The sequence below is a fragment of the Hoplias malabaricus genome, chromosome Y (genome assembly GCF_029633855.1).
Source record: "Hoplias malabaricus isolate fHopMal1 chromosome Y, fHopMal1.hap1, whole genome shotgun sequence".
Classification (NCBI taxonomy): Eukaryota; Metazoa; Chordata; class Actinopteri; order Characiformes; family Erythrinidae; genus Hoplias; species Hoplias malabaricus.
The window spans coordinates 15,726,222-15,749,370 of NC_089820.1; the positions used below are offsets into that span (position 1 = coordinate 15,726,222).

Here is a 23,149-nt window from a genome sequence, read left to right on the forward strand (position 1 = left end):
TTAGGTTTTCTAATGGCCAGTATATTCGGCTGTATCATTCATAATTAGGCAGAAATCCACCACTGGAGAAGCATGTATAAATGTGGACGGCAGCAGCGTCGCCTCTTGCTCTGGCATCAGAGAGACATCATGGACATCAAGAGGTCAGCAGCTCACTTTAGAGAAGTGCTGCAGAAGCAGGCCTTGGTAGAGAAGGATGCTAGGACTGAGGATGAGACTCCAGTTCTGGTAACTACTCTCCAATAACTAGCATCACTCTTCCACTCATATCCCTGAGCTAGTGCCTGTTTGAATGAAGGTCACCACCACCCAGCAGGCCTTAAGCCCTGTCACTGTACTGCACCAGAGAACTGGATTGTACTGCAATTATCCACAGTGCTCAGGTGCTCACGGCTTACGGGAACAATACCATGTTATTGCTTCTTCTTTTCCACAGCACAGAAAGAGTTTTATCACCAAGCCTGGGATTATACCAGCTGCTGGAAGCCACGATAAGTCACACGGAGAGCAGGAGAGGCAAGTGTTCATCGGCAGTTCACTTCTGTTGTCACGCTTGAAACATACAATGGTTATTTAATGTTTTATCAGCAATATACAGAAGCCATTCATGTCAGCCCGGGTGTATATTTATGTGCACCAACCAGCTTTAGGGATTTAGGAAATACTGCAGTGCAGCATTTAGCAGATGCCAGGGCTGCGGAGTATGACACACAGCATTTCATGTTTTCTTTTTCTTTTTTTTTCTGAGCCATGTGGTTGCAGTACAGTACAGGATGTGAACATCATGGGCTTGTTTTCTGTCTTTTGGTGTGCACTGTACTCTATCATTGTTACAATGCAGCACTCAGAGTAATTACCCTGAGAGATGGAGAGGGAGAGAGGGATAGAGAGAGTGAGTGTGAGAGAGAGGGAGAGAGAGAAAGAGCATGGAGGGGGGCTGGATGAGAAAGGGCGGCAGAGCGATTGGACACAGAGAGAGAGAAACCAAGTGTGAGCAGGAGACACAGACACAGTGAGAGAGATAGAGAGAGGGGGGGGGGGCGAGCCAGAGGAGAGGATATTGAAAGGGAAAAGAGGGCACAGCTGTAGAAAGGGATGCTGGCTGTTTCGCGTGCTCCCTCTCAGCTCGCACATCACTCAGATGGGACTGCGAGAGGAAATTTGGTGGGGAGTGGCTGCAGTCTCTCAAGGACCTGAAGGAGGACAGGCTACTGTCCCTCTGCCTGTTTGTTTCTTCAGTTGGTCAAGGCTGGCACTGGGATGCCACTATGCCAGCCATGAATAGGCCAGGGTAGGTGGAAGACATTTCTCTCTCTCTCTCTCTCTCTCTCTCTCTCTCTCTCTCTCTCTCTCTCTCTCTCTCCCTCTCTCACTCACCCTCACACACACACATACATTTTCTGTCTAACTCAGTCTCTATACTCTGCATGCACAACCTTCTTTTTTGAAAGTGTGTCTATGCTACATAATGAGGTCTTAACAGAAAAAAAGAGACCTCAGGGAATCCACCAGAGCACAGTGCATTTCTCGAGATCAATGGCGTCTTTCATGTGGGATGATGAAGCTGTTCTAAGTGGCACTCGTCTCGATAATCCGATCCCATCCTGAAGCCGCAACCAAAAGCCGCTGGGATGAGGCCTGGGCTGACCCAGGGAACACTAACTTTTATATTGTTTTCCGCAGATTCTTGACTAAAGCAGGTCTGAGGAGGCTCCTGACGTCAGACGAGGTGTGGAGCTTTGGGAGGAAGAGGACTCCAGGAGAACAAATCCAAACAGAGCAAGAGAACCTCCAGCAGACAACAGGCTCTAAAGAGTCATGTGACTCCAAGCGCAGCTTAACCTACAGCCATCGAAATCAGCCATGCCTTCAGGTCAACAATGAGAGGAAAGTGACCACTGAGGATGGAAAGCAAGTCTCACATCAACGAGAACCTTCGAAGGCAGATTCTAATCCACATGGTTATGGTGGGTGAAGTATTTTAAGTGGAATTCTTCCAAATTTCTGCATAATTATCCCTATAATGTACCTCACAAAAACATACAGTGTTTTCATTATGAGCATTAAAGTCAAAACTCAGAAGACATTCATTTGTCATTTGTAAATAAAGAATATACTAGTCATAGTAAATAAAGAAACCTATTTCAGTAAGTTTATCTTCAATGGACCATTTGACCCCAACCACTTTGAAAGACTTTGTGAACATCTCAGTTATGGATCAGTTATGCAGAAATTTTGGAAAATGGATGAAATTCTAGGCTTACAATTCAACAGCTATTACATCTATAGTTAACATTTTTCACAGGGATGAAGAAGACTTTTCCCCACTCATTGTTAAAGGGGATGTAATACATTGTCAGTACTGATTTATAGCTTACATCCAGCATTTTTTGCTGACTCATGGTATTGGCTGAATGATTCAGTCCTCTCACAGTATTACAGTGACTGCAATAGTGGATAGTAAAAATATACCTGCACAAGGCACAGCAACATAGTCTGTTTTGTAGCTAGAGACACCCAACATCTTTGACAAATCTTCACTTTATTATAATTCTATGTAAAAGTCAGAGACCGGATTCAATTTATTTAATTTCTAATTAAACCATAGTTATTCAGATATTACTTAACAGATTAGATATTAGGTATTGGACTGATATTAGGAAGGGGATTGTTTTCAAGTACTGAAATTCATCAAACAGGCAAACTGGGATTAGAGGTAAAGGCCAAATTTTTGGGATTAGACACAACGTCCAGATCTCCACATCACGGAATGTCTTTGGGAATGCATGGATTGTGATTAAATGTAACTAGCCTCTACAGCTGTATTTTGAAATTGTGGAATAATGTCCCTGAGTACTTCTTTAAAAAAAGAAGAGTAAGAGCTGTAATAAATGGAAAAGAGTAGACACACTATTTGCTTAAAAATCATATTATATTTAGTTGTTTCTGAGTACTTTTCTGACTACTTTTCTGAGTACACCCTTGTTACAAAAAAAGGCACATCTTCTTCTAAAAACAATATATTTGATGGTGAATATTTTCTATATGCTTCTGTATAGCACCTTTTGGAATATGACTCTATATTTTACTAATATAGCTCTTGTACAGTTAGCATGCCCAGCTAATTATCACAGAATGTCCTTTTTTGGTTTTACAAAAAGCATTTTCAGAAAGGTTCTATATAATTATATATAACACATTCTCCTTCAATCTGAAGAACTATTTCACCATAGTGTCTCAATGGAGAACTCATATTTCAAATTTTCAGAAAAGCTGAGATGCTGTGCAAAATGTAAATGAAAACAGAATGCATTCATTCATTCATTCATTCATTCATTCAGTGTCTGAATGTCTATTATCAAATTCAGGGTCAAGTTGGGTCCCGGGCCTACTCAGAATCACGCAACACAAGGCAGAAATACACACTAGAGGGGGCAAAACAGAATGCAATGTTGTGCAAACCATTCAATCCCTATAGATAATTATAATCCCTATAGAGAATAACTTAACAAAGAATGTTATTTGAAAAATACTGTCTATGAACACAGTTTTTCACTGCATGCACAAATGAATCATACAAAGAAGAAATCATATATAAACAAGATCCAGAAATACTGCCCACGTCTCTAGCCCCAAACATATTTAAGATGGAGTGAGGGGAAGTAAAAATGTGTCCTGTGGTTTGACAAATCAAAAATTAATGGTTAACATGCACTGTGAAGGCACTGTTTATGTTGAACAGTATATACAGATTTTGGAGCAACTGCTGCTATCCAGACTCTGTCATTTTCAGGGCAAGCCTTGCTTATTTTACCATGACAATACCAGTTTACATTCTGCATGTATTTTAACAGCATGTCTCCTTAGTAAAGGAGTCCTGGTGATAACTAGTACAGACCTGCCACCCACTGAAACACATTTGCCACAAAATGTTCAGCAGCTGAAATCCTATAAAAAACAAAACTGAGAAAACATGTTACTTTCAAACCTACAGCATCTAGTATCCTCAGTTCCTAAACCTTTAAAAATTTTTGTTAAAAAAAAAAAAGGTGATGCAACACTGGTAAACATGCCCCTGTCACAGCATTTTTGGGACATGTTGCTGGCATGAAATTCTGAATGTGGAAATATATTAAAACAAACAAAAAAATCCCGAAACTTTCTCAGCCCTGCGATGGACTGAACTCCTGTCCGGGGTGTATTACTGCCTGGCACCCAGTGATTGCGAGTCCAGATCATCACAAACCAGAACTGTATAAGTGATTACAAACAATGAGTGAATGAATATAAATTTGATCAGTTTTAACATTAGAAATTGACTTATTTTCATGTAAATATATGGTTTTATTTAAATTACATGAAATGATTTGCACATTATTGCATTTTGCAGTTATTTGCATTTTGCACAATGTCCCAACTTCTTTGGAAATGGGATATGTAGAACAGTTGCCTTGAAGAACCCTTTTTAAGGAGTGTATTTAAAGGCTCTTGTGACAGAAATATATACAAATGGAGGGTGACATTTTCATTTTAATTAAACCTTTCCAGTGTTTACTAATTAAAGTTTGTCCTTCCAGAGCATGAGACTGAGAAGAGCTTCCAAAGCACTTTACATAAAGGTCATCAACATGAGAAGGTGACACCACCCAAAAGCAGTGAAGTATACTCAGGGGAAATAATACAATACCCAGCTGAAGTGGCTTGGAAATCTATAAAGAACGTGCAGCATTATACATCAGGGCAACACAACCAAACGAGTGGTGAAATCACTGAAAGGGCTCCTATTTTGTCCAGTTTGTCATCTGACATAGAGGAAGATCTGCCCTATGATTATGAAGATAGCTATCAGAAACCCAGAGAACAGAAAGAGACAATGCTTCAAGAGGCTTTGAAGAGTGTTCCGGCTTCAGATGATATAGAGTGTGGCCGAGCAATAACAGACAACACAACTCTCAATGTGGAGAACAACCAGCTGTCACAAACTGTATTGTTGCTGAACAACAACCATGAGATTTGTGGCGAATCTAAGAAGAGTGAATTGAACACAGCTTACACGCAAATATGGCAGAATACAAAAGAGTCCAGCACGGATAAACCACTCATTACTAATTTGATTCAGGCTCTGAGCAACGATCAGAAAAGTTGCGAGGAGAGCCCATCTTGTGACGATAGCTTCTCTGAAACAGAAGATAAATCTGAACCATTTTCAATTCAGAGCGAAGCATTGGTCTGGTCTGAAGAAGAGAGGGATGTTTTCAATGAAGAGAAAACTGAACCAAGTAGCTGGTCTTTGGTCTTTGCTGAGAAGTTCATTGTGGTCCAAGAACCTTCTCCATATGACCAGCAGACTATTTGTAAAGATGTTGAGGTGGGTTCCCATGATATTCCATTTCATGGAAAAGATATAAACACAGAGTGCAGCCTCTCAGAAATTCTCTCTCCTGTTGATGAAGTATTATCATATGGAAGTGCTGAGCTCCCTCCTTCTGTTAAAGGAGTTGGTTCAGGACCAAACAGCAACAGTTTAGCACTTCCAGCACCTGCCTTTGAGATCATCACATGGACAAGTGAAGAAGATCTTCCAGCTCCCCAGGACTTTGTAGAAGATGTTTCCATAAATAGTGAGAACTTTCCTAACCTTCCAGCAGACTTATCTCAGAGTAGAAAAGAGACTAGAAGTCTAGGATCAGGGAGTCTACTAGGAAATGAGGTAAATGACATTGCTGTTATTGGAGATGGCAATAAAACTCTTCCTCCTGGACAAGAAGAGGAAGACGAGGGCTCCGAGTACACTAGCTCTCTTCCAGTGGATGAGAATAACGAGATTGAAGACCCTTTATCTTCCTTTCAGATTGGAGACAGGCTTATTGTCTGCAACTCAAGAACAGGAGTCCTGAAATATAAAGGGCCCACTGCATTTGCCAAGGGGTTCTGGGCTGGTGTGGCACTTGATACTCCCAATGGGAACCATAATGGCACTTTCAGAGGTGTGAGATATTTTACATGTGAAAAAAAACATGGCGTTCTGGTCAGAGCAGAAGATGTTACTCATCTGCATAGAGATCATTGCAGTGCCCTGAATGAACATATGGATGAGGACACCTTTTCAGACAAGGACCCTCCAAATGGCCAGAATGGGAGAAATGATAATCAGCCACCTGGGAATGGACGAATGACAAGCAAAGACAGTCACAGCTCTAGTGGACTTGATCTGTCAGCTCCAAAACAGACAGGCCAGCAGGACCCTTGTGGAAATGATGCCACTAAAGACACATCCAATGAGTTATCAAGTGGTTCCCAATCCAGTGAAAAATCTCCACTACAAGTGAGCTTTTCCTACTGTAAAACCAATATACATAGCCCATCAAAATTGTGTTTACTTAAATACTGATTTTGCCATTTAACTTGTATTAGGTTTTTAAAATTTTCTTAAAGTTTTGTATATTAAATTGTAATGTTAAAACGATTTATTGGGAAAGAGATACATGCAGGGCATTGTAATTTCCCTAAAGAAAATTACATATGAAAAATGTGTACAATTCCTCATAGTTCTTGCAACCTGATAAAAACAACATGTTTATTTGTATTTAACCCTTGTGGAAAAGATTGTGTGTCCCCAAATTTTGCACTTGTATGTGTAAAACCATAAAGGCTTTTGCTTTGTTTACATGAAAGTGCAAAATTTCATTTACGTCCACTTTAGGTTGATCATGAGCTTCTCTGTTACAATGAGGAGAACAAGCACCATGTGGAGGACTCGGATGTTCTGATAGAAAGATTAACGGAAGAGATTTTTGCAGATGCTCTAAAGAGTGTCCAGGAAACCAGGAAGAGACACAAATTGATAATTGGATCTAAGCATGACAGTAAACCTATTGATCCTGTAAGTAACTTGATTCATGCTACTATATAGCAAGCCATTTGTCAGATTTACTGTGCATTTCTCCTCACAAACCTTTTCTTCTCAGGGCTATAGAAAAAGGGAAAACAGCTGCTTCACAACTAATAAGCCATGTCTTATGGATCAGTGGCATCAGGGGCATCCTGAAACCCCTTCACTGGTCTGGGTCCAGCCTCATGAACACAGTATTGTGTACAGAGTTGTGGAGGCTACAGTGGAGGTTCTCTGTGGTGGAGCAGATGAACGTGTGCTTGAGGCTTGTGAAACACCAAGTTATTTAGTAGATGATAAAAGCCAAAAAGCCTACAGGCAGGTGAGTGCATGCTTCTAAATGAACTGTCTGGGATTCATGCAAATAAATATGGCCAGTACATACACAGTACACAGTATCAGTCAAATGTCATTACAACTATGAAGGAACACATATGGAATTATGTAGTAAACAAAAAAGTGTTAAACAACGCAGAATATGTTTTATAATTTAGATTCTCCAAAGTAGCCTTCTTTTGCTTTGATGAGATGAAAGTTTTGCACACTCTCGTCATTCTCTCAATCAGCTTAATGAGGTCATCACCTGAAATGATTTTCAGTGAACAACTGTGGTCTTGTCAAGGATTAATTTGTAGAACTGCTCACCTTCTTAATGTGTTTTATACCATAACTTGGGTTGTGCAGAGGCAGGGCTGGTACACAGTGAATAGCATACAGTCAATAACCCTATTCCACCAATGACTAATGAGAAGAAGTGTCCAAACTAATATATATATATATATATATATATATATATAATGTCATTTCAATAAAATTTCATCCTACCTTCATTTCAGGTCCTGTACCACTTAGCATCTGATATTCTGTATGAGGACTGTGCCAATAAAATGCAAAGAAAGGAAACCTCAGTGATATCAACTCTACAGAGTTCAGGGCAAATCTCAGTCTCCTGTTTAAAGGTAAGCTCAGGAATTGGAATCACTGAACAGCTGAAACCAATTATATTATGTGGTTATTAAACCCTGGCAGTCTAGAAGATAGGTTCAAAGCATGTTCGTTTATTAAAATTGTATAATCCTTCTCTAACCTTCATGACCACTATATATGAATAGTGTGCTTCAGCGTTTCTAAATCTGTGTCTAATATATGTGTCTTTGTAATAGTCCGTGTTAAAATTTTGCAGCCACCACAACAAACTTCAAGAATCTATATGAACTGCACTCTAATTTAAAGTGTAGAGCTTGAATTTTTTATTTCTTTCAGATAGGAAAGCTTTAAGTAAATAGTAATTTGTTGACCAGGTCTTGCATTGTTGTTCCATTTCCTATTTATCTTTTATAATTTCATACCTCCACATTTATGATTTTTTTTTTTTTCAGTTTTTGCTGATTTTATGTTTTTGTTCCTTTAGCAAGAGTATCATATTATATTGAATCTAAATTTCCCCTGAGAATGCACCTGCCCTTAATGGCCAATGGTTGGACTGGAAATTAAATAAATGAAGGTTAAAGTATGAATATATCTTTATCTAGGCTGCAGTGAAACGGAAAGCCCAGAAAGTGCTTAATCTGGAGCGCACTGATCAACAAATGACAGAGATGCTGCAAACACTTTGCAAGTACTGGTACGCTAAGAGGGACCGAGTGGACTACATCTTGGTTTGTAAAGAATATTTTTAGGCATCTTTTAGGGAAAAATAGTAAGCATGGGTATATGACAGCCTCAGTTTTCTTTAGTCTTATCAATCTCATCGGTCTTATTCTAGATTCAGGAGCTTAACAATGAAGAAGGTCAATGGGTGGATTACAGTTCTGACCAGATCACTGTGAAAACACGACTTGCTGAGGAGATCTTCAGGCTTCTTCTGGATGACACTATATCAGTTCTTAACCATATTTATATGAAGCAAAAATGATACCAATGTAGCACTTTTAACCTGTCATCTTGATTAATAACAAATCTCTTTTTAAGACAATCTGTTTGGTCAAATCTTTGGTATTCATGTTTGTGTGCATAGAATTTAAACTAGGATCTACATACAAATAAATTAGTGTTTGTAAACACTGTGATGTAATTCAGTTTTTAAAACAGAAACTGAAAGATATTTAAAGCTGGTATAATTAACGTTTATAGATTTTGGTGCTAGACCCCTGCAAATGACACTGCACAATGACACAGTTTTAAACCTCTCCCAGACCTAGACTTATAAAGTTACTGAAACACAGTCCTTTTCCTCATAGAGTAACAAAACACTTGTTGTTTTTAAATTACTTTCAGCCCCACATTCCTTTGTGAAATATGTAGCATGAGGCAGCTTAATTTACATTAAAACACATACTTGGTTAAGTTAAACATACGTAGAAAATAGTGTTCCTTTATTTAAATGTACTATTATCAATATTATTTTTTATACTACTAATACTACTATATTTACATCTGAGTTCCCTACAGCTAGTATCTACAAACAGAGAACTTTAGTGTGGATCCTTGTTGTATGAAGTGCTAAAACTTGAAAATCAGGTGTGCCCAATCATTAAACTCTAAGGAGCATAGTTGTCTGACATGGTTGGGCACTAATCTAAGAAAGCAACAAGAAATAACAAGCAGACAGGTTCATAAATTTTGCATTAAAGAATATGTAAAACAGAAATGTGACCAAAATGTCTCCCTATTTAAGTTTTAGCGCACTTTTGAGTGCATGTCATCTTTGTCTGAGTGTCCAAATCATTAACATCGTAACTTACTACATGAGCTGGATGTGGACCAATATGAATTGAAAATATTTTTGTAACTCAGCAACAGACAATGGAACAAAATGGAGGCAATGTCAATCTGTTACTGCACCTCATGCACAAATATAAGTAAACAATTCTAATAATCAAATAAATATACAAGGCAAGTGGCTTGAAAGCTTACAAGTGGCTTAGCCACACGTGTTTGTTTATGTGACTGGTGCTCTCCCATTTTCATGACGAAGATGTCCAAATTATTTTGTCCAAACAAACGAGGCATTAGGGAGTCATTTTGATTACAGTACAAGTCTCCAAATTCGAGTCATAAGTTCCATTTGCTTTATTGGTTACACTGGCACTATTGTCTTTACACATCCTTCGCCTCAGGGTCACTGTCTTCTGGTTCCTGTTTTGTGCCCAATTTGGGCAGGCTCCACATCCAGGGCAACCCAGATGAGTATGAAGATGAATGAATCAATGAATTTCCTTCATGTTTTCATGAAATTTGACACATGTTAAATTATAGGTGTAATTGATATAATTAAATCATAGGTTTTTTTAAATAGCTTTTTAACATGCCAAAACTCAGATCCTAACAGTGAGATGGAATCCCTGATTTATTTCCAGAAAGAGACTAATAAATGGCAAGACCAATGTATGATTAACCATGCTTTAATATTAACTTTCTCCAAAAGCAGCCACATTTTAATTGCATTAATGTGAATGTACTCATTTCAAAACTGTCACCAAACAACACAACATAACTCACCAACATAAAATCTGCAAGTTCATTAAAGGTTTACATGTGTACGTTTACCAAACTCTTCACTCAATGGCAGCGCAGTTGGAATTAGATGCGCCAATTTACGCAGGCGAGATCTGTGTTTTATGCGCGGGATCAGCGCCGCTAGGATGTTCTCGAAGGCGCCCGGGTTGACTCCAGCAGCATAGCTCACAAACGCAGGAGGGCGGTTAATGGGTCCGGGACTGAGAAGCGTTGGCTGTTCTACCTTAAATTCAGTCCGAATGGCCTTTAATACCTATTTAAAAGTGGTTATTTTTGCGGCCGTGTTTAGGTCCGGCCAGACCGCACGGTTATACAGTGAGGAGGACCCAGTGGTGATATTAAATAGTGAGAGTCTAAAGCAGACCTTGTTCAATTCGTCCACTGCCTGGCTGGTCCAGTTCTACTCCTCCTGGTGTGGACACTGTATCCAGTACTCTCCCACATGGAAAGCTCTGGCTGGAGACGTGAAAGGTAAGTGGACAGGTTTATATGGTCGAAACCAGATTGTTTCCCTTCTTTTTTCGTCCCTAGCTTCTCTAGCCATCACTGAATTTTCTCCTGCACGTAGTGATAGCAGCAGTAGTTCGGAAGCCAAAGTTAGCTTCTTATTTTCGAAAATTCAGTTCCACCTTAAATAGTGCAGCTGTTACGTTAGAGCGCCTCTGCCCGCTGAATGTAAATCCCGCACAGTTTAAGGTGGAATATCAAATTCGAAAGAGACGCTGGAAAATAAATAATGAGCGGTTCCCATATGTCCTGGAAGACCTGGGACAGAGACTATATTTCACTCTTGAAACCACCTGGACATTTACTAAATTGCTTCTGGAAATATCAGTCTTTTACATCAGATTCATTTAAAATTATGTTATACATGGACTAATGTTAACTGTTTATCTAAATAGTTTCGTGACAGAGAAAATACTTTTAAGTTCTATAATGTTAAACTATACTATAATGCAATATCTTGGAACATTGGCTGTGTTCATAATCTTACGTCTAGGCAAAATAGTGTACCAGAGAGTGTGTAAACAAACAGTAGTGTGTATTTTAGTACAGTATATTATGAAGTAATATAATGTTGTCTTGTTTTATTGCGCCTGTCCAGAAGCATTTTGTTTATTGTATTTTATAATGAAACATCGTGGGTTTTTTTTCTTTGTTCAGCACAAGTACTATATCTACACCTTTCTGAAGATAAGGCCTGCCTTATTTACACAGCTGCTGAGGTTTCCATGATAGAGTAGATTGTGCTGCAAGAGTTTTCACATTTCTTTTCAGTGTTTTCTTTCTCATAAAAATGCGCAGAATCTTAATCTGATCTCTAATTTAGCAGCTTTGAAAATAACCGATTGGCAACTCAAAAGTGTCCAAAGATTTGAATGTGTGTGTGGTGCACTAAGATGGAACCCCTTCCATGTGTGTTACCACCTTGTATGTTTACAGACAATAAATTCATGAATAAACCCTTTGAAACGTCCCCTTTGAAAGATAGAGCAGAAATATTGGTCAGTTGGAGTTACAGTTACTCTTGAGAAACTCATCAATGTGTTTCCACCCAAATGTGTGAAAGCCTCAGTGCTCCTATTGTTTGTTAGATTACCCAGTGATTAGTCAGATGATCACCTGGAGAGCAGCAGTTTCAGTAAGCAGCTTGGAGAAAGCAGAGGAGAAAGCCCACCTTACTGAGGTTTGCAAAATGCCCTCTGTTGGATGAGTAATTGGATTACCAACCTGACCCCCTCTATGCTCATTAGACTGCCTTACAGGCCCAGGACAGTACTGATTAATGCAGAGCTAGACTGTGCCATGTGCCTGTGTAAAACTGTGTGAACAGGTCAAGCTGATTTGCCTTTGGAAGGCACCATGTGCTGGGTGCAGCCGAGGGTAATGATGCTGGAAAGGTCTGAGGTTTAACACATTTGGCCAAAAAGTGAATGAAACTATTGGCAAGATGTCTCTGAGTTGCTAAAAGTAAGCTACTTGCTGAATGTGAAATTTATCTGCATGTGTGTGACATTCAAATGCTTGAAGTGACAGGACGTCAGGACGAATGCTCTTTAAGGGGCTGTTTCTGCTTTAGCTGACAGAGATTCAGGGGAATTTTATACATAAATTGAAGCATTTAGGGACAGTTGTCTAAACCTAGATTTAAAAGAATTTCCAATGTTAATTCTCCATTTCGGGAAGGCTCCAGACCAACTGTGACCCTGAACTGGATAAACAGTTACAAACAATGAATGAATGAATTAATGAAGTCTCCATTGCCTTTAGGGATGGGTGGAATGATGGTAATAAATTATCACAATTTTAAGGGAATTTTATTTTTATTTTTTATTTGGTAAATATTACAGTATGTGAATTATACAACTGACATTATACAAATGACAAATTCAAGTTTTTAACTTGATGATACATGATTAACCACATTCCAAGAGGAACTGTTGTTTCATAGTCAGACAGATTTTTATTTGTTAGTTAACTGTTTAATCATTTACACATCTACTAATATATTCATCAGAATGTGCTCACCATCTATGTGCTATTTTATTTTTGATGTATTTTTATTGTTTATTTCAAGGCCTTTTTCCTGTGTAAATTTGCATACAGGGGAAGTTTTGTGCTTTGTTCCTGGAATATCATATTTAAGGAACAGAGAGTGTTGGAATGTATGTTTTGCACATTTGTTTAAGAACAGGAAAGTGGAAAGGGCTGGGTTTGGTCTGTCCTGTGACACAATCATGAGAGCTATTGAATGCATTAAGTCTGGCTTTGTTGGCACAAGCTGTCAGCTGGGTGGCTCGTGAGTGGCCGCCGACCAGCTGTTACCCTCACAATAGAGGTCTCATGGCCCCATTGTCCCACTCAACCCTGCCGTGCATTCCCCCGCAAACCCAGCAAATACTGAGACTCCTCCAGCATGTGAAAAATATACCCAAGGGAATTGGATGGATCGTTTCTTAGAGACAGATGATACCCTTGGGTAACCCCCTTTTTTTCCCCCTTCATCCTAAACCCTTGATTTTGCACAAAGCACCCACTGCCATGTTTTTTCCTCAAGGGTTCATCTTTTCACAGCCCATCTGCTCCTTTAAACTTTTTTTATTACATATTTTTCTATGGGTTAATTGGTTAAACCACATGTTGGTTTACTGCTATTTTGTGTGTTTATAGATGATATGAAGAAGTTGAACATATAGGCAGAACCCATTATTATGACTGAGATTGTGCACACCAGATGCACTATGATGAATCACTATTATTAACTTCAGTTTTTGCTGAGGCCTGTTCTTAAGAGACAGGATGGTGGCTGGAGACAAAATACTTTGTTATTCAAAAATACATTTATATAAACTTGGGAAATATCTGAAGTTAGTGGTACACTTGGGATGGCAAGAAAAACTGTATGTTTTAAGCTCTTAACAATTAATTCTGAATTTTCTTGCACCACAGACTGGTCCCAGGCCATCCGGATTGGAGTCCTGGACTGTGCACATGAGAAGAATTTTGACATATGTAAAGAGTTTAGCATCCACTTCTACCCTACTTTCCGGGTAGGTTAATGTGCAAGTTAAAAATTAAATTAATTTATAAATCTCTGTGTCATAGTAAATTTGCTGTTTATAATTATGTGTAGTACTAGAAAATATGAGGCCACAAATCATGAACATGTTTCCCAAAAGCCATGCTACAAAAAGCTGGCTGCTAAATGGAACTGTCCTTCCAGTTTGTAATAAGATATGATAAGATAATCATCCAAATGCTTTGTGAAAACTGAGCTTTAAATGAATATTATTGTTTTAGGGCTAAATGTCCTGTTTTCTTTTTATTGAGTTGTACTAACTTTTACTACTTCTCTACATAAAATTATTCAGATGAATTTGTTATGACAGTAGTAAAGTATGTATTAAGTGCTTAATAACTACATAATACAATTCCTTCTTCCCCAGTACTTTAAAGCACACGTCACTACACCGGACATTGGAAAAACATACAGAGGTGCACCTAAATTCCACTTCATATTGAGTTTGAATTTAAATTTGAAATAAAGTTTTCTTCACGTCATAAACATTTATTCTGTTTTGGTTCATGTTGGTGATTGCTAGGTGCTGATCGGGAGCTTCAGACTATGAGACAGCTTATGGTAAACTTCCTTCAAAACCACACGAGACAAGACTGGCCTGCTAGCTGCCCTCCACTGGAACCTGCCAGGTTTGTTCAAAAGCATGTTGAGCAAAATACCAAAATACTAAAATATTTAAGAACAGTTCAACCCCCTACTTACATACGCTTGGACAGTTAGCGTCCCTTCCTCAGCCTCTTCTCTTTTTACTGTTGTTTTAACATTCAGCGAGTCAACCTTCAGCAAGAAAAGGAACTGTCATCCATTATTTTTTTTGTCTGGGCTTTTCACAGGACTGAGGACATTCTGTCCTTGATGGGCCAGAAATCAGAGCACTATACTGCAGTTATCATAGAGGATGGAGACTCATACGTGGGAAGAGAGGTATGGATAGTGACAGCAGGCTGGTTTTTTTATTCCAGCAGAAGTTGAAACAAAACAACAGATCATTTAACGTGTGCAGAAAAGAGAGGTTCATCATTTCTGGAGATGATGATGAATGCAGTGCTTTCAGAAGTAATCAGTGCGGAACATTTTGTTGTATTTTTGGCCTTTCCTTTTGCTTAGGTAATATTGGACGTCATTCCATATCAGGGTGTGGTAGTGAAGAGGGCTTTAAGTTCAGAAAAGTTTCTTATGGAGAAGCTAGGCATCACCACAGTCCCTACAGCCTACCTCTTCCACCCCAATGGAACACACGCAGTCATGGAAGTGTAAGTATTCAAGCCCCTTATGGTTATACACATTTATCTAGAGGGTCTGTGTATTGACACTATAAATGCTGTTTGAATGCTTTCTACATAGCTTAACTGTAATTTGCATTGCGCTGCAGTATTTGTGTTATGCACTTAACTACCACAAATATATCTGTATAAAACTACAGTGTGCTTAAATGGGGTTGTTTGATTGCTTATTTTGGGAAATTAGAAATGACTGGGATCAAGGCAGTTTCACACCCTGGACAGGCCAACTTTTCATCACAGGACACATTCACTCACAGGATCACACCTGCTGACTATTTATTTATTTAATGACCAATCCATCTATCAAGTATTTTTGGACTGTGAGAGGAAACTGGAGCACCCACAGGAGACCTATGCGGACACAGGGAGAACACACCAAACTCCTCACAGTCACCTGAGTAGGGTCCCGAACTAACATCCAGAGGACCCTGGAGCTGTGAGACAGGGACACTACCTGTTGCATATGCCTCCCTCAGTACAGAAGCTGAAATTGTTAATGATACCATGGTGTTAAAAGCACTTTATTAACATTCCCACAAGAATACCAGTTTATCCCCATTCACTGAAAATGATTTGTCACATAGCCCAAAACCCAGGCATTTACCGTGTTACCACTCCTATTATCATGCATCTTTCTAGTATGTTCAAAACTATTATCAATACATTGATGAAAGAAAATGATAAAATAAATAACTTTACAGTTCATAACAGGAATTAAAGTGGCCATAAACATGAGTATTAGCTAGCTAACTAACTATCTGACCAGTACTACATGCCTCCTCTCCAGACTCTTCCAAATAACAAATTTGATCCGAAGCTAAGCGTGGTCAGTTTTGTATTTGTTGCTGTTTTGTCACTTTATTGCTTGAGTTAACAAAGAAATGCTCCCACACATTTGAGGGTTTTGGTCACTGTTGTCTATTTCACTCCAGTAAGCAGTAATATCTACAAGTTTGATCATTTCAAGTTAGCATGAAAAACACTTGTGATTAGTTGGCTCCTTTTTTCACAATTCATTTTTGCCATCTACATTGATTGCACATAATGTTTCATGCAGAACTCAAAATCAACATATAGCCGACAGTAGTACACGCAGGCTGCAGGTTCTCCAACCCTGGGTCGTGCTGTCCTGTCTAATGTAGTATAATTTCTCCTGGTGTATTCACAGGCAGAAGAGACTTCGCTTTTTCTACTCCTCTTTTCTCAAAATGCTGCCAGGAGTGCATAGGAAGCAGTCCACTTCAGTCCAACAGCCAACACACAATGGTAGTAAAGGCCATGCCTCAAATGAGGTGTGGAAAGAGTTTGACAAGTAAGTGTGATCTTATATTGAATCTTTTTTTGTATTGTTTTTGAGTAGGAGAAGGGTTGAATAATTTTCTTCATTTGAGAAAATAATCTAAACTTAAAATTTAAATTCTAATGTCGGTAAGAGCCACAAATTTACTGAAAAAATGTAAAAGATAAAAATAAAACAAAACAAATCTTCACAAGTAAAACCTGTTTTGAGACATGACCTGACACAAGGTTTTAAAAGATATAATACGGTGTAGGTTACTTAAGTTGACACTAAGTAGATTTGTTTTATATATATATATATATATATTAAGGCAGGGAGCCATGACCATAGAGTGAAAAAGATTTATTTTTAAAAAATGGTCACATACTTGATAATCAAGGCACAGTAAACTGGAATGAAACCTCACGTGAAATATTGTCAGTCAGTGAATGGTTTGTCTCTCCTTTAGGTCTAAAGTGTATATGATGGACCTGGAGTCTGGCTTGAATTACCTACTGAGAGTAGAACTGGCAACTCACAAGACCTTGGAAGGAGAAGAGTTGAAAACTTTTAAAGATTTTGTCACTGTAGTGGCTAAGGTAGGACCCATAAACACTCACATCTGAAGTCATTGTCCTTTGTGGAATTTATTGTTCTTCTCATTGCTTCATGTTCTTCTAATCACAGCTGTTTCCTGGGCGACAGTCTGTGGTCAAGCTTTTGGAGACTTTACTGGATTGGCTTGTTAGTTTACCTCTGGAAAAGATCCCTTATAATGCCATCCTGGACCTGGCCAACAACAATATGCGGGTGAGACATGATCACATGTGATACTTCCCTAAAAGTCTCATTGCCTCTAAAAGTATGTCATGGAAGTAAACAAATTCTACTAAATAAAAAAATAAAAAGTGAACAGTTTTGTGTAACAGCTTTTTATCAATAATTTGTGTGTAGTCTGCAATATACAAAAATATTTTCAGACAAATAGACAAAATTTGTCATAAATATTAAATTGTGATGTATAACATTGTTATGAAGAGTATGTTTTGTAATACATTTTTCCAGCTGCCAAAAGATCCTCTGAACTGTGAGGTTGTTAAGGAGTCAAAATTCAAATGTTGTTATATGTACGCTAACATTAGCGTGTTTTCCACGCAACATGTTTTTGCGAATTATGAAAATGACATCGATTTAAAAAAAAAAAAAAATGGATAATGAATGAAAAAGGTCTAAAAAAAAAACACCCAAATATCACAAAATAGTTTTACACACAAATGACTTGGAAAAGTTTGGCTCTCTATGAAGTGCTAATGCACAAAAGAGCAATGGTAAGGGTTTTTCGAATAAAATATTATGCTTCAGTCAGTTTGTTCTTACAGCACCCTGAAGGCCCAGACTGCACGACCACCCAAGCTTTTTATTATAGTGCATCTATTTTGATTGCTGTACACATACAGCACTGTGCAAAAGTCAGAGACCACAGCATTTATTTACTTTCCTATAAAAACATTAAGAACAAGCTTATAATATGATACAGATGCCCCGACCAATAAATATTTAATCAAGCGTTATTACAAGTATGTTTTTCATACAAATGACTGTAAAATGCAAATGCCCACTCAAATCTCTCCATCTCCCTGGTTTTCATGCCGCCCCTGATCACAGGAGGGCACGTCATCAGAAGTTTATTTGCAACACAACCCATGTCACATTTTTTCTGCTTATATTTCTTTATTGCATATAACATTTGCTGGCGATTAGGACTGAAACTCAGCTGCAAGTTCCTGAATTATATATGTTTAAATTTTTTTTTCTCTTTGATCTCTTGTAAAATCAGTAAATAAATGTTTGAAAGAAGGAAACCCAGCTACGTGCTTTGCAATGTGCTTTCAGTCTAATGCCAAAACGCTTCACAACAAGCCCCATCAAATGTGGTAGTTTTGGTATTAGTAGCTTTATAGCTAGTACTAGTAGTAGATTACAGTGTATGCATCTGGTGTTAAATTATAGAGTTAAAGTTACAGTCTTAAATTTTGTTCTGTGTAATTTGAGTACACGAGCATTGCCTTGCTTGTAGAATGGGCATAGAAACATTGTTATTTCAATTTCTTAACAACCTTATAATTCAGAAGTTACAGTGAATTTTAGAGGGAAAAACGTATGTAAAAATCTGAGCATTGGTGTGTTATTTACTACACGGTAGTTAAGTTCCTAAAGTACAAGTAAAGGCAGGAGTTCCTATGATTCCAACTGTCCATTTGAACTTTTATAGATGTTCCCCAATGAATGATTCTTGTTTAAGCTTAATATTTTTCTTGAACCTTTATGTACAGTCAGTTGTATTGTTTTGCTGGAAGAAGTGGTCTTGTGTGACAGTTGTACTGTTCTGTTTTGTGTCAGATCTCAGGGCTGTACCTGAGTGAGCGTGTGCAGTGGGTGGGCTGCCAGGGCAGCAGCATGGCTCTGAGAGGATATCCCTGCTCCCTCTGGACTCTGTTCCACGTGCTCACTGTACAGGCTGCCAGCCGGCCAGACGCTCTCGCCAACACCGGTACCAGCAGCCAAATGCTTTCAGCTTTTACTCCAACAAGTGGTTTGAGCTTGTGTTTTTACATGAAGCAGTACGTTTTCCCTAAATTGCACAGGGAGAGGGAGTTGGTTTGTAAATCCTTTGAAAAGGATTTTCTCATTTCTTGTGTTAGGACTCAAATCATATGGTTGCAAACCAACCCTCTTTATGTTTTCAGAAAGCTGTAGTCTGCTCCTTTCTTTTCATCATAATTTACCAACTCTACTGTTCTTATGAATTGCTCAAACTGGGAAGGAAACTTTAGGGGTTGTGTTCTGATTATATTACGCCAAAGCTGTAATTTCCTGCTTGATGGTTTTCCTTCCTTCTTTCTATCAGCACTGGAGGATGATCCATTGGCAGTGCTTCAAACAATGCGGCACTACATTGTAACTTTCTTTGGCTGTCGCGAGTGTGGCAAGCACTTTGAGGCAATGGCACAGGAGTCTATGAACCAAGTAAAGTCTCTGGATGAGGCAGTGCTCTGGCTGTGGAGGAGACACAACCAAGTTAATGCAAGATTAGCAGGTAGGGCTGTACAAATAGAATACACTTTGTGCACACCTTTAAAATACTATGCACTTTGGTATTGTATTAAGGTGTATAAATATATAATTAGAGCTGTCAATATCAACTATTGGAGAAATCAAGTAATGTAGCAATGATTGATTAATCTGTTATTTATTTATTTTTAGGCTAAGCAGTTAATAATGAGCTTAACTGAAAAATAACTAGCAGTGTTTTATATTCAACTCCAACAGTAGTGCAGCTCTACTTGAACATATTTTAGGCATTTAAAACGTACAAACATTTAATGCTAATTCTCATACATATGAATGCTAAAAAGAAACATTCTGTATTTGCATTCTTAAGATCTCGCTGATGTTTATTTTTTGTGTGTGTGTGTTTCGGTAAAAAAAAAATTCATGAGGTTTCCTTGCTAATATCTGAGACTGCAAATAATTCACCAAGCCATTTTATTAAGAACATGTATTTTAACCATTTCTTTAATCGAATGCTCTCTTACTTGTAATCAATATTAATACTGTATTTGAATTAACTTGTGGTAAACTAACTATGGTTTATTCCATATAGGATCAATGAGTGATGATCCCATGTTTCCTAAAACGCAGTGGCCTACTCCTGACCTATGTCCTACGTGCCATGAAGAGCAGGATGGGCTTCACGTGTGGAATGAAGTAATGGTGCTCGCTTTTCTCAAAAGACACTATGGTGCTAGTAACATATCCCCCAAATACACCAGCGATAACCATCCAGAACCAGGGCCTCCTGCTCCTAACAAAGCCATAGCTGCTATGCCATCCAATATTTACATTAAAGAACTGAAGCCATCTGCCGAAAGTTCTCCTAAACATCTCAAGCGAACTGACCTCAATGGAGCCGGTGATGGGGGCTCTGGTATCCTGAAGGATCCCAGGACTGGTGTCTCGTTCTTGGGACTGGGCTTCTCCAGCGTAGACATGAGTCTGTGTGTGCTGCTTTATGCGTTCTCCTGCGTGTTCCTCATGCTCATGTTTTTCTTCTTTCGTGTACGCTCCAAGAGGTGGAAAATCAGAAGCCACCGGCCATTCGTATAGCAAACAAACACCGGTTTCCATAATCTTTCCCAGAGATTGTAAGTGATTGTAAAATAGCAACCTGCCAGAGTTTGAAGGAAATTTTTAACTTATTTGTTTATTATTGTTTGTGCTGTTTTGTGATATTTACTGTGAAGAGATGATCTCCAAATGTTGAACTTGATTTTAAATAAGACCAACTAGAAGGAAAACAGCATAATGTTTTAGGCCTTGTTGTGAGGCCAGCGTCTTGAAAGTGGAGGTTTTTCACTCCCAGATGCGGTCTGAAAGGTGATAAATATTTTAGTAATGGAAAAATAACTGGACTACTAAGGTAACAGAGGTCTATTTTTATGAAAATACTATGTATTACAAAGTTATTTATAGAGATTTTTAATAAAGCAAATCAAAAAAGCTTAGCCGTTAACCCTTTAAACACTGCCTTTCAATGCCCTGCATTTACAGTAGGAAAAAAAGAGAAATGGGTGTTTCGTTTATGACTTGCATATTGACTCATCTTCTTGGACCTTTTGGCTTCTTTCTTAATGCTGTTTACTGGACCTCATCGTTAAGTTAATCCTGTTTACTTGGTGATCTATAACGTAATGTTACTCTCAAATCTGTGTCAGAGCATTATCCAGTAGATTGAAGACTGAATGTGTTATATTTTGGTTTTAATTTGCACCGCATCTTGTGTAGTTTAGACAGTGTCTCCTTGCATTCATCATCATTTCCTCAAGTGCTGTCTTCTGGTAATTTGTTCTTCTTAATATTGACAGTTCCCTATGACTGATTTTGGTTTCTGCTCTGTAATGTTTCCCACCAGGGCATTTAACGATATCATTGCTTATGGTGTTTAACACGTTTATTTATTTTATTTTTTTCTTCTGTCACAGCTAAAGTGACACTTTATTAAGAGCACATTTTTAATTATGAAAATGGAATGATCTCTTAAGTCTCATGAGAATCAAAACCAATGAGAATTGTTTCTTTTTCGGTTGAAATGAACTTGTTTTATTTTTTATTTTTTTTATTTTAAGTTCTTTAATTTAGTAATTGGTACATTGATGTGCACATACAGATTTCAGACCAGATTTTAACCTTTCATTATAACATTTCATTTTCCAAGCATTTTTTACTTTAAACCTGTCATTCATGCCCTCTTTCTGCACAGAATTTATTGTAATTCTTAAAGGGATATGCCACTGATATTTCAAAATTTCTGCATAACCTAAATTTTTTTTAGCTCATTTAGAGATGTTTGACATGGAAATTCTAGAAATTCATTTTAGAGACTGAAAGTGTCTTATGTGTTTAATGGCTGTTACAGCTACATGAAGAAAGTGTTTGTCCTTTTATTGTTTATATGATAGACCTTTCAGTTTTAAGGAAGCTTTAATTTTATTGTATTTTGATACATTCAAATGAAACAACCTTTGCCCATCATCAAAATAACATTTAAAATAAACAGAAAATGTGTAATTTCATTGGGTGATCAGCTTGTAAATGCAGACAATTTGAACAAAAATGTTGTAAATCCCTTTTCGTGCTGCTGTAATATTATTTATCAGCATTAATTGCAAACAGGTTTGATTTACTTTGTTTTCTTTTATATATTTTCCATGTTTCTGTTGAAGTAACTCTGATAAACCGTATTTGTTTTTTAAGAAAAGCCTTATTAATTCCTGCTTCTGTGTCAGGACAGAAGATAAGAAAATGGTTTATAATGGCACAGAGATGTGGCCTTTTCAGCTGCTCCAAATTAACATTGTGTCTTTTTTCTTATTTTAAATGTTTTAAGGACAGAGTATTTTTTATGTGTGGAGTGTTGCCTGGGTTTGTTGTGTGTATATGTAGTTGGTCTTGTCCTCAGAGAGGAACTGTGTCAATTTTTGTATGATAATGTAAGTTGTCTTTGAAAATAAAAATATTATTGACTACATTGCAAACAGTAGACTGAGTTCTTCCTTGAGCTTTGGGAACAGGCCGTCCGTGCAGTGCACTGTAAGGAAGCAGCCCAATAGCCCCCCTCCCTCCAACAATGTTCTCAGGACGTTTTTCACTGCGGCAAGGCTGCGTCTGTCCTCCAGTGGGCAGTGTGGAGCCTCCTCCTCTCTTTCTCAGCCCAGACTGCAGTCTCTACTCTCTGGGGACGTCATACATGTGACCATGCAATCTCTCCATCTCCTGCTCACATCCCAGCCGTCAGCCGAACAGATGCTGATTTTTCAGCATCCTACTGTCTGCTGCATCCTATTGCACTTGTGTTCTGCACTTTGAGCAAAGAGATTTGCCTCAAAGCAAGAATTATTGATTCTGGATCTAGGAGAAAAGTTTGTTTCTGAGCACTGAGATGTGAAAAAAAAAGTTTCAAGCTTTTGTAAAAGAACATCTTGTCTCTTTTCTTTTTTTCTTTTCTTTTTTTTTTTTTAGCTGACACAGTTTTACTG

General features: G+C 38.1%; 2 protein-coding genes across 2 annotated transcripts; both read left to right on the top strand.

Annotated features, from left to right (window-relative positions):
- Window positions 1-1,100: 1,100 nt before the first annotated feature.
- On the top strand, window positions 1,101-8,919 carry LOC136679601 (centrosome-associated protein 350-like). The gene is made up of 8 exons (XM_066658227.1): window positions 1,101-1,291; window positions 1,684-1,967; window positions 4,578-6,325; window positions 6,704-6,883; window positions 6,969-7,214; window positions 7,729-7,851; window positions 8,425-8,550; window positions 8,658-8,919. Exons 1-8 carry the CDS (start codon window positions 1,269-1,271, stop codon window positions 8,805-8,807), a joined length of 2,880 nt encoding a protein of 959 aa, XP_066514324.1. The 5' UTR covers window positions 1,101-1,268; the 3' UTR covers window positions 8,808-8,919.
- A 1,676-nt stretch (window positions 8,920-10,595) lies between these two features.
- LOC136678669 (sulfhydryl oxidase 2-like) lies at window positions 10,596-22,633 on the top strand. The gene is made up of 12 exons (XM_066656756.1): window positions 10,596-10,882; window positions 13,862-13,962; window positions 14,359-14,407; window positions 14,515-14,620; window positions 14,825-14,915; window positions 15,099-15,244; window positions 16,443-16,586; window positions 17,023-17,152; window positions 17,241-17,363; window positions 18,954-19,104; window positions 19,462-19,650; window positions 20,218-22,633. Exons 1-12 carry the CDS (start codon window positions 10,600-10,602, stop codon window positions 20,718-20,720), a joined length of 2,016 nt encoding a protein of 671 aa, XP_066512853.1. The 5' UTR covers window positions 10,596-10,599; the 3' UTR covers window positions 20,721-22,633.
- Window positions 22,634-23,149: the final 516 nt, after the last annotated feature.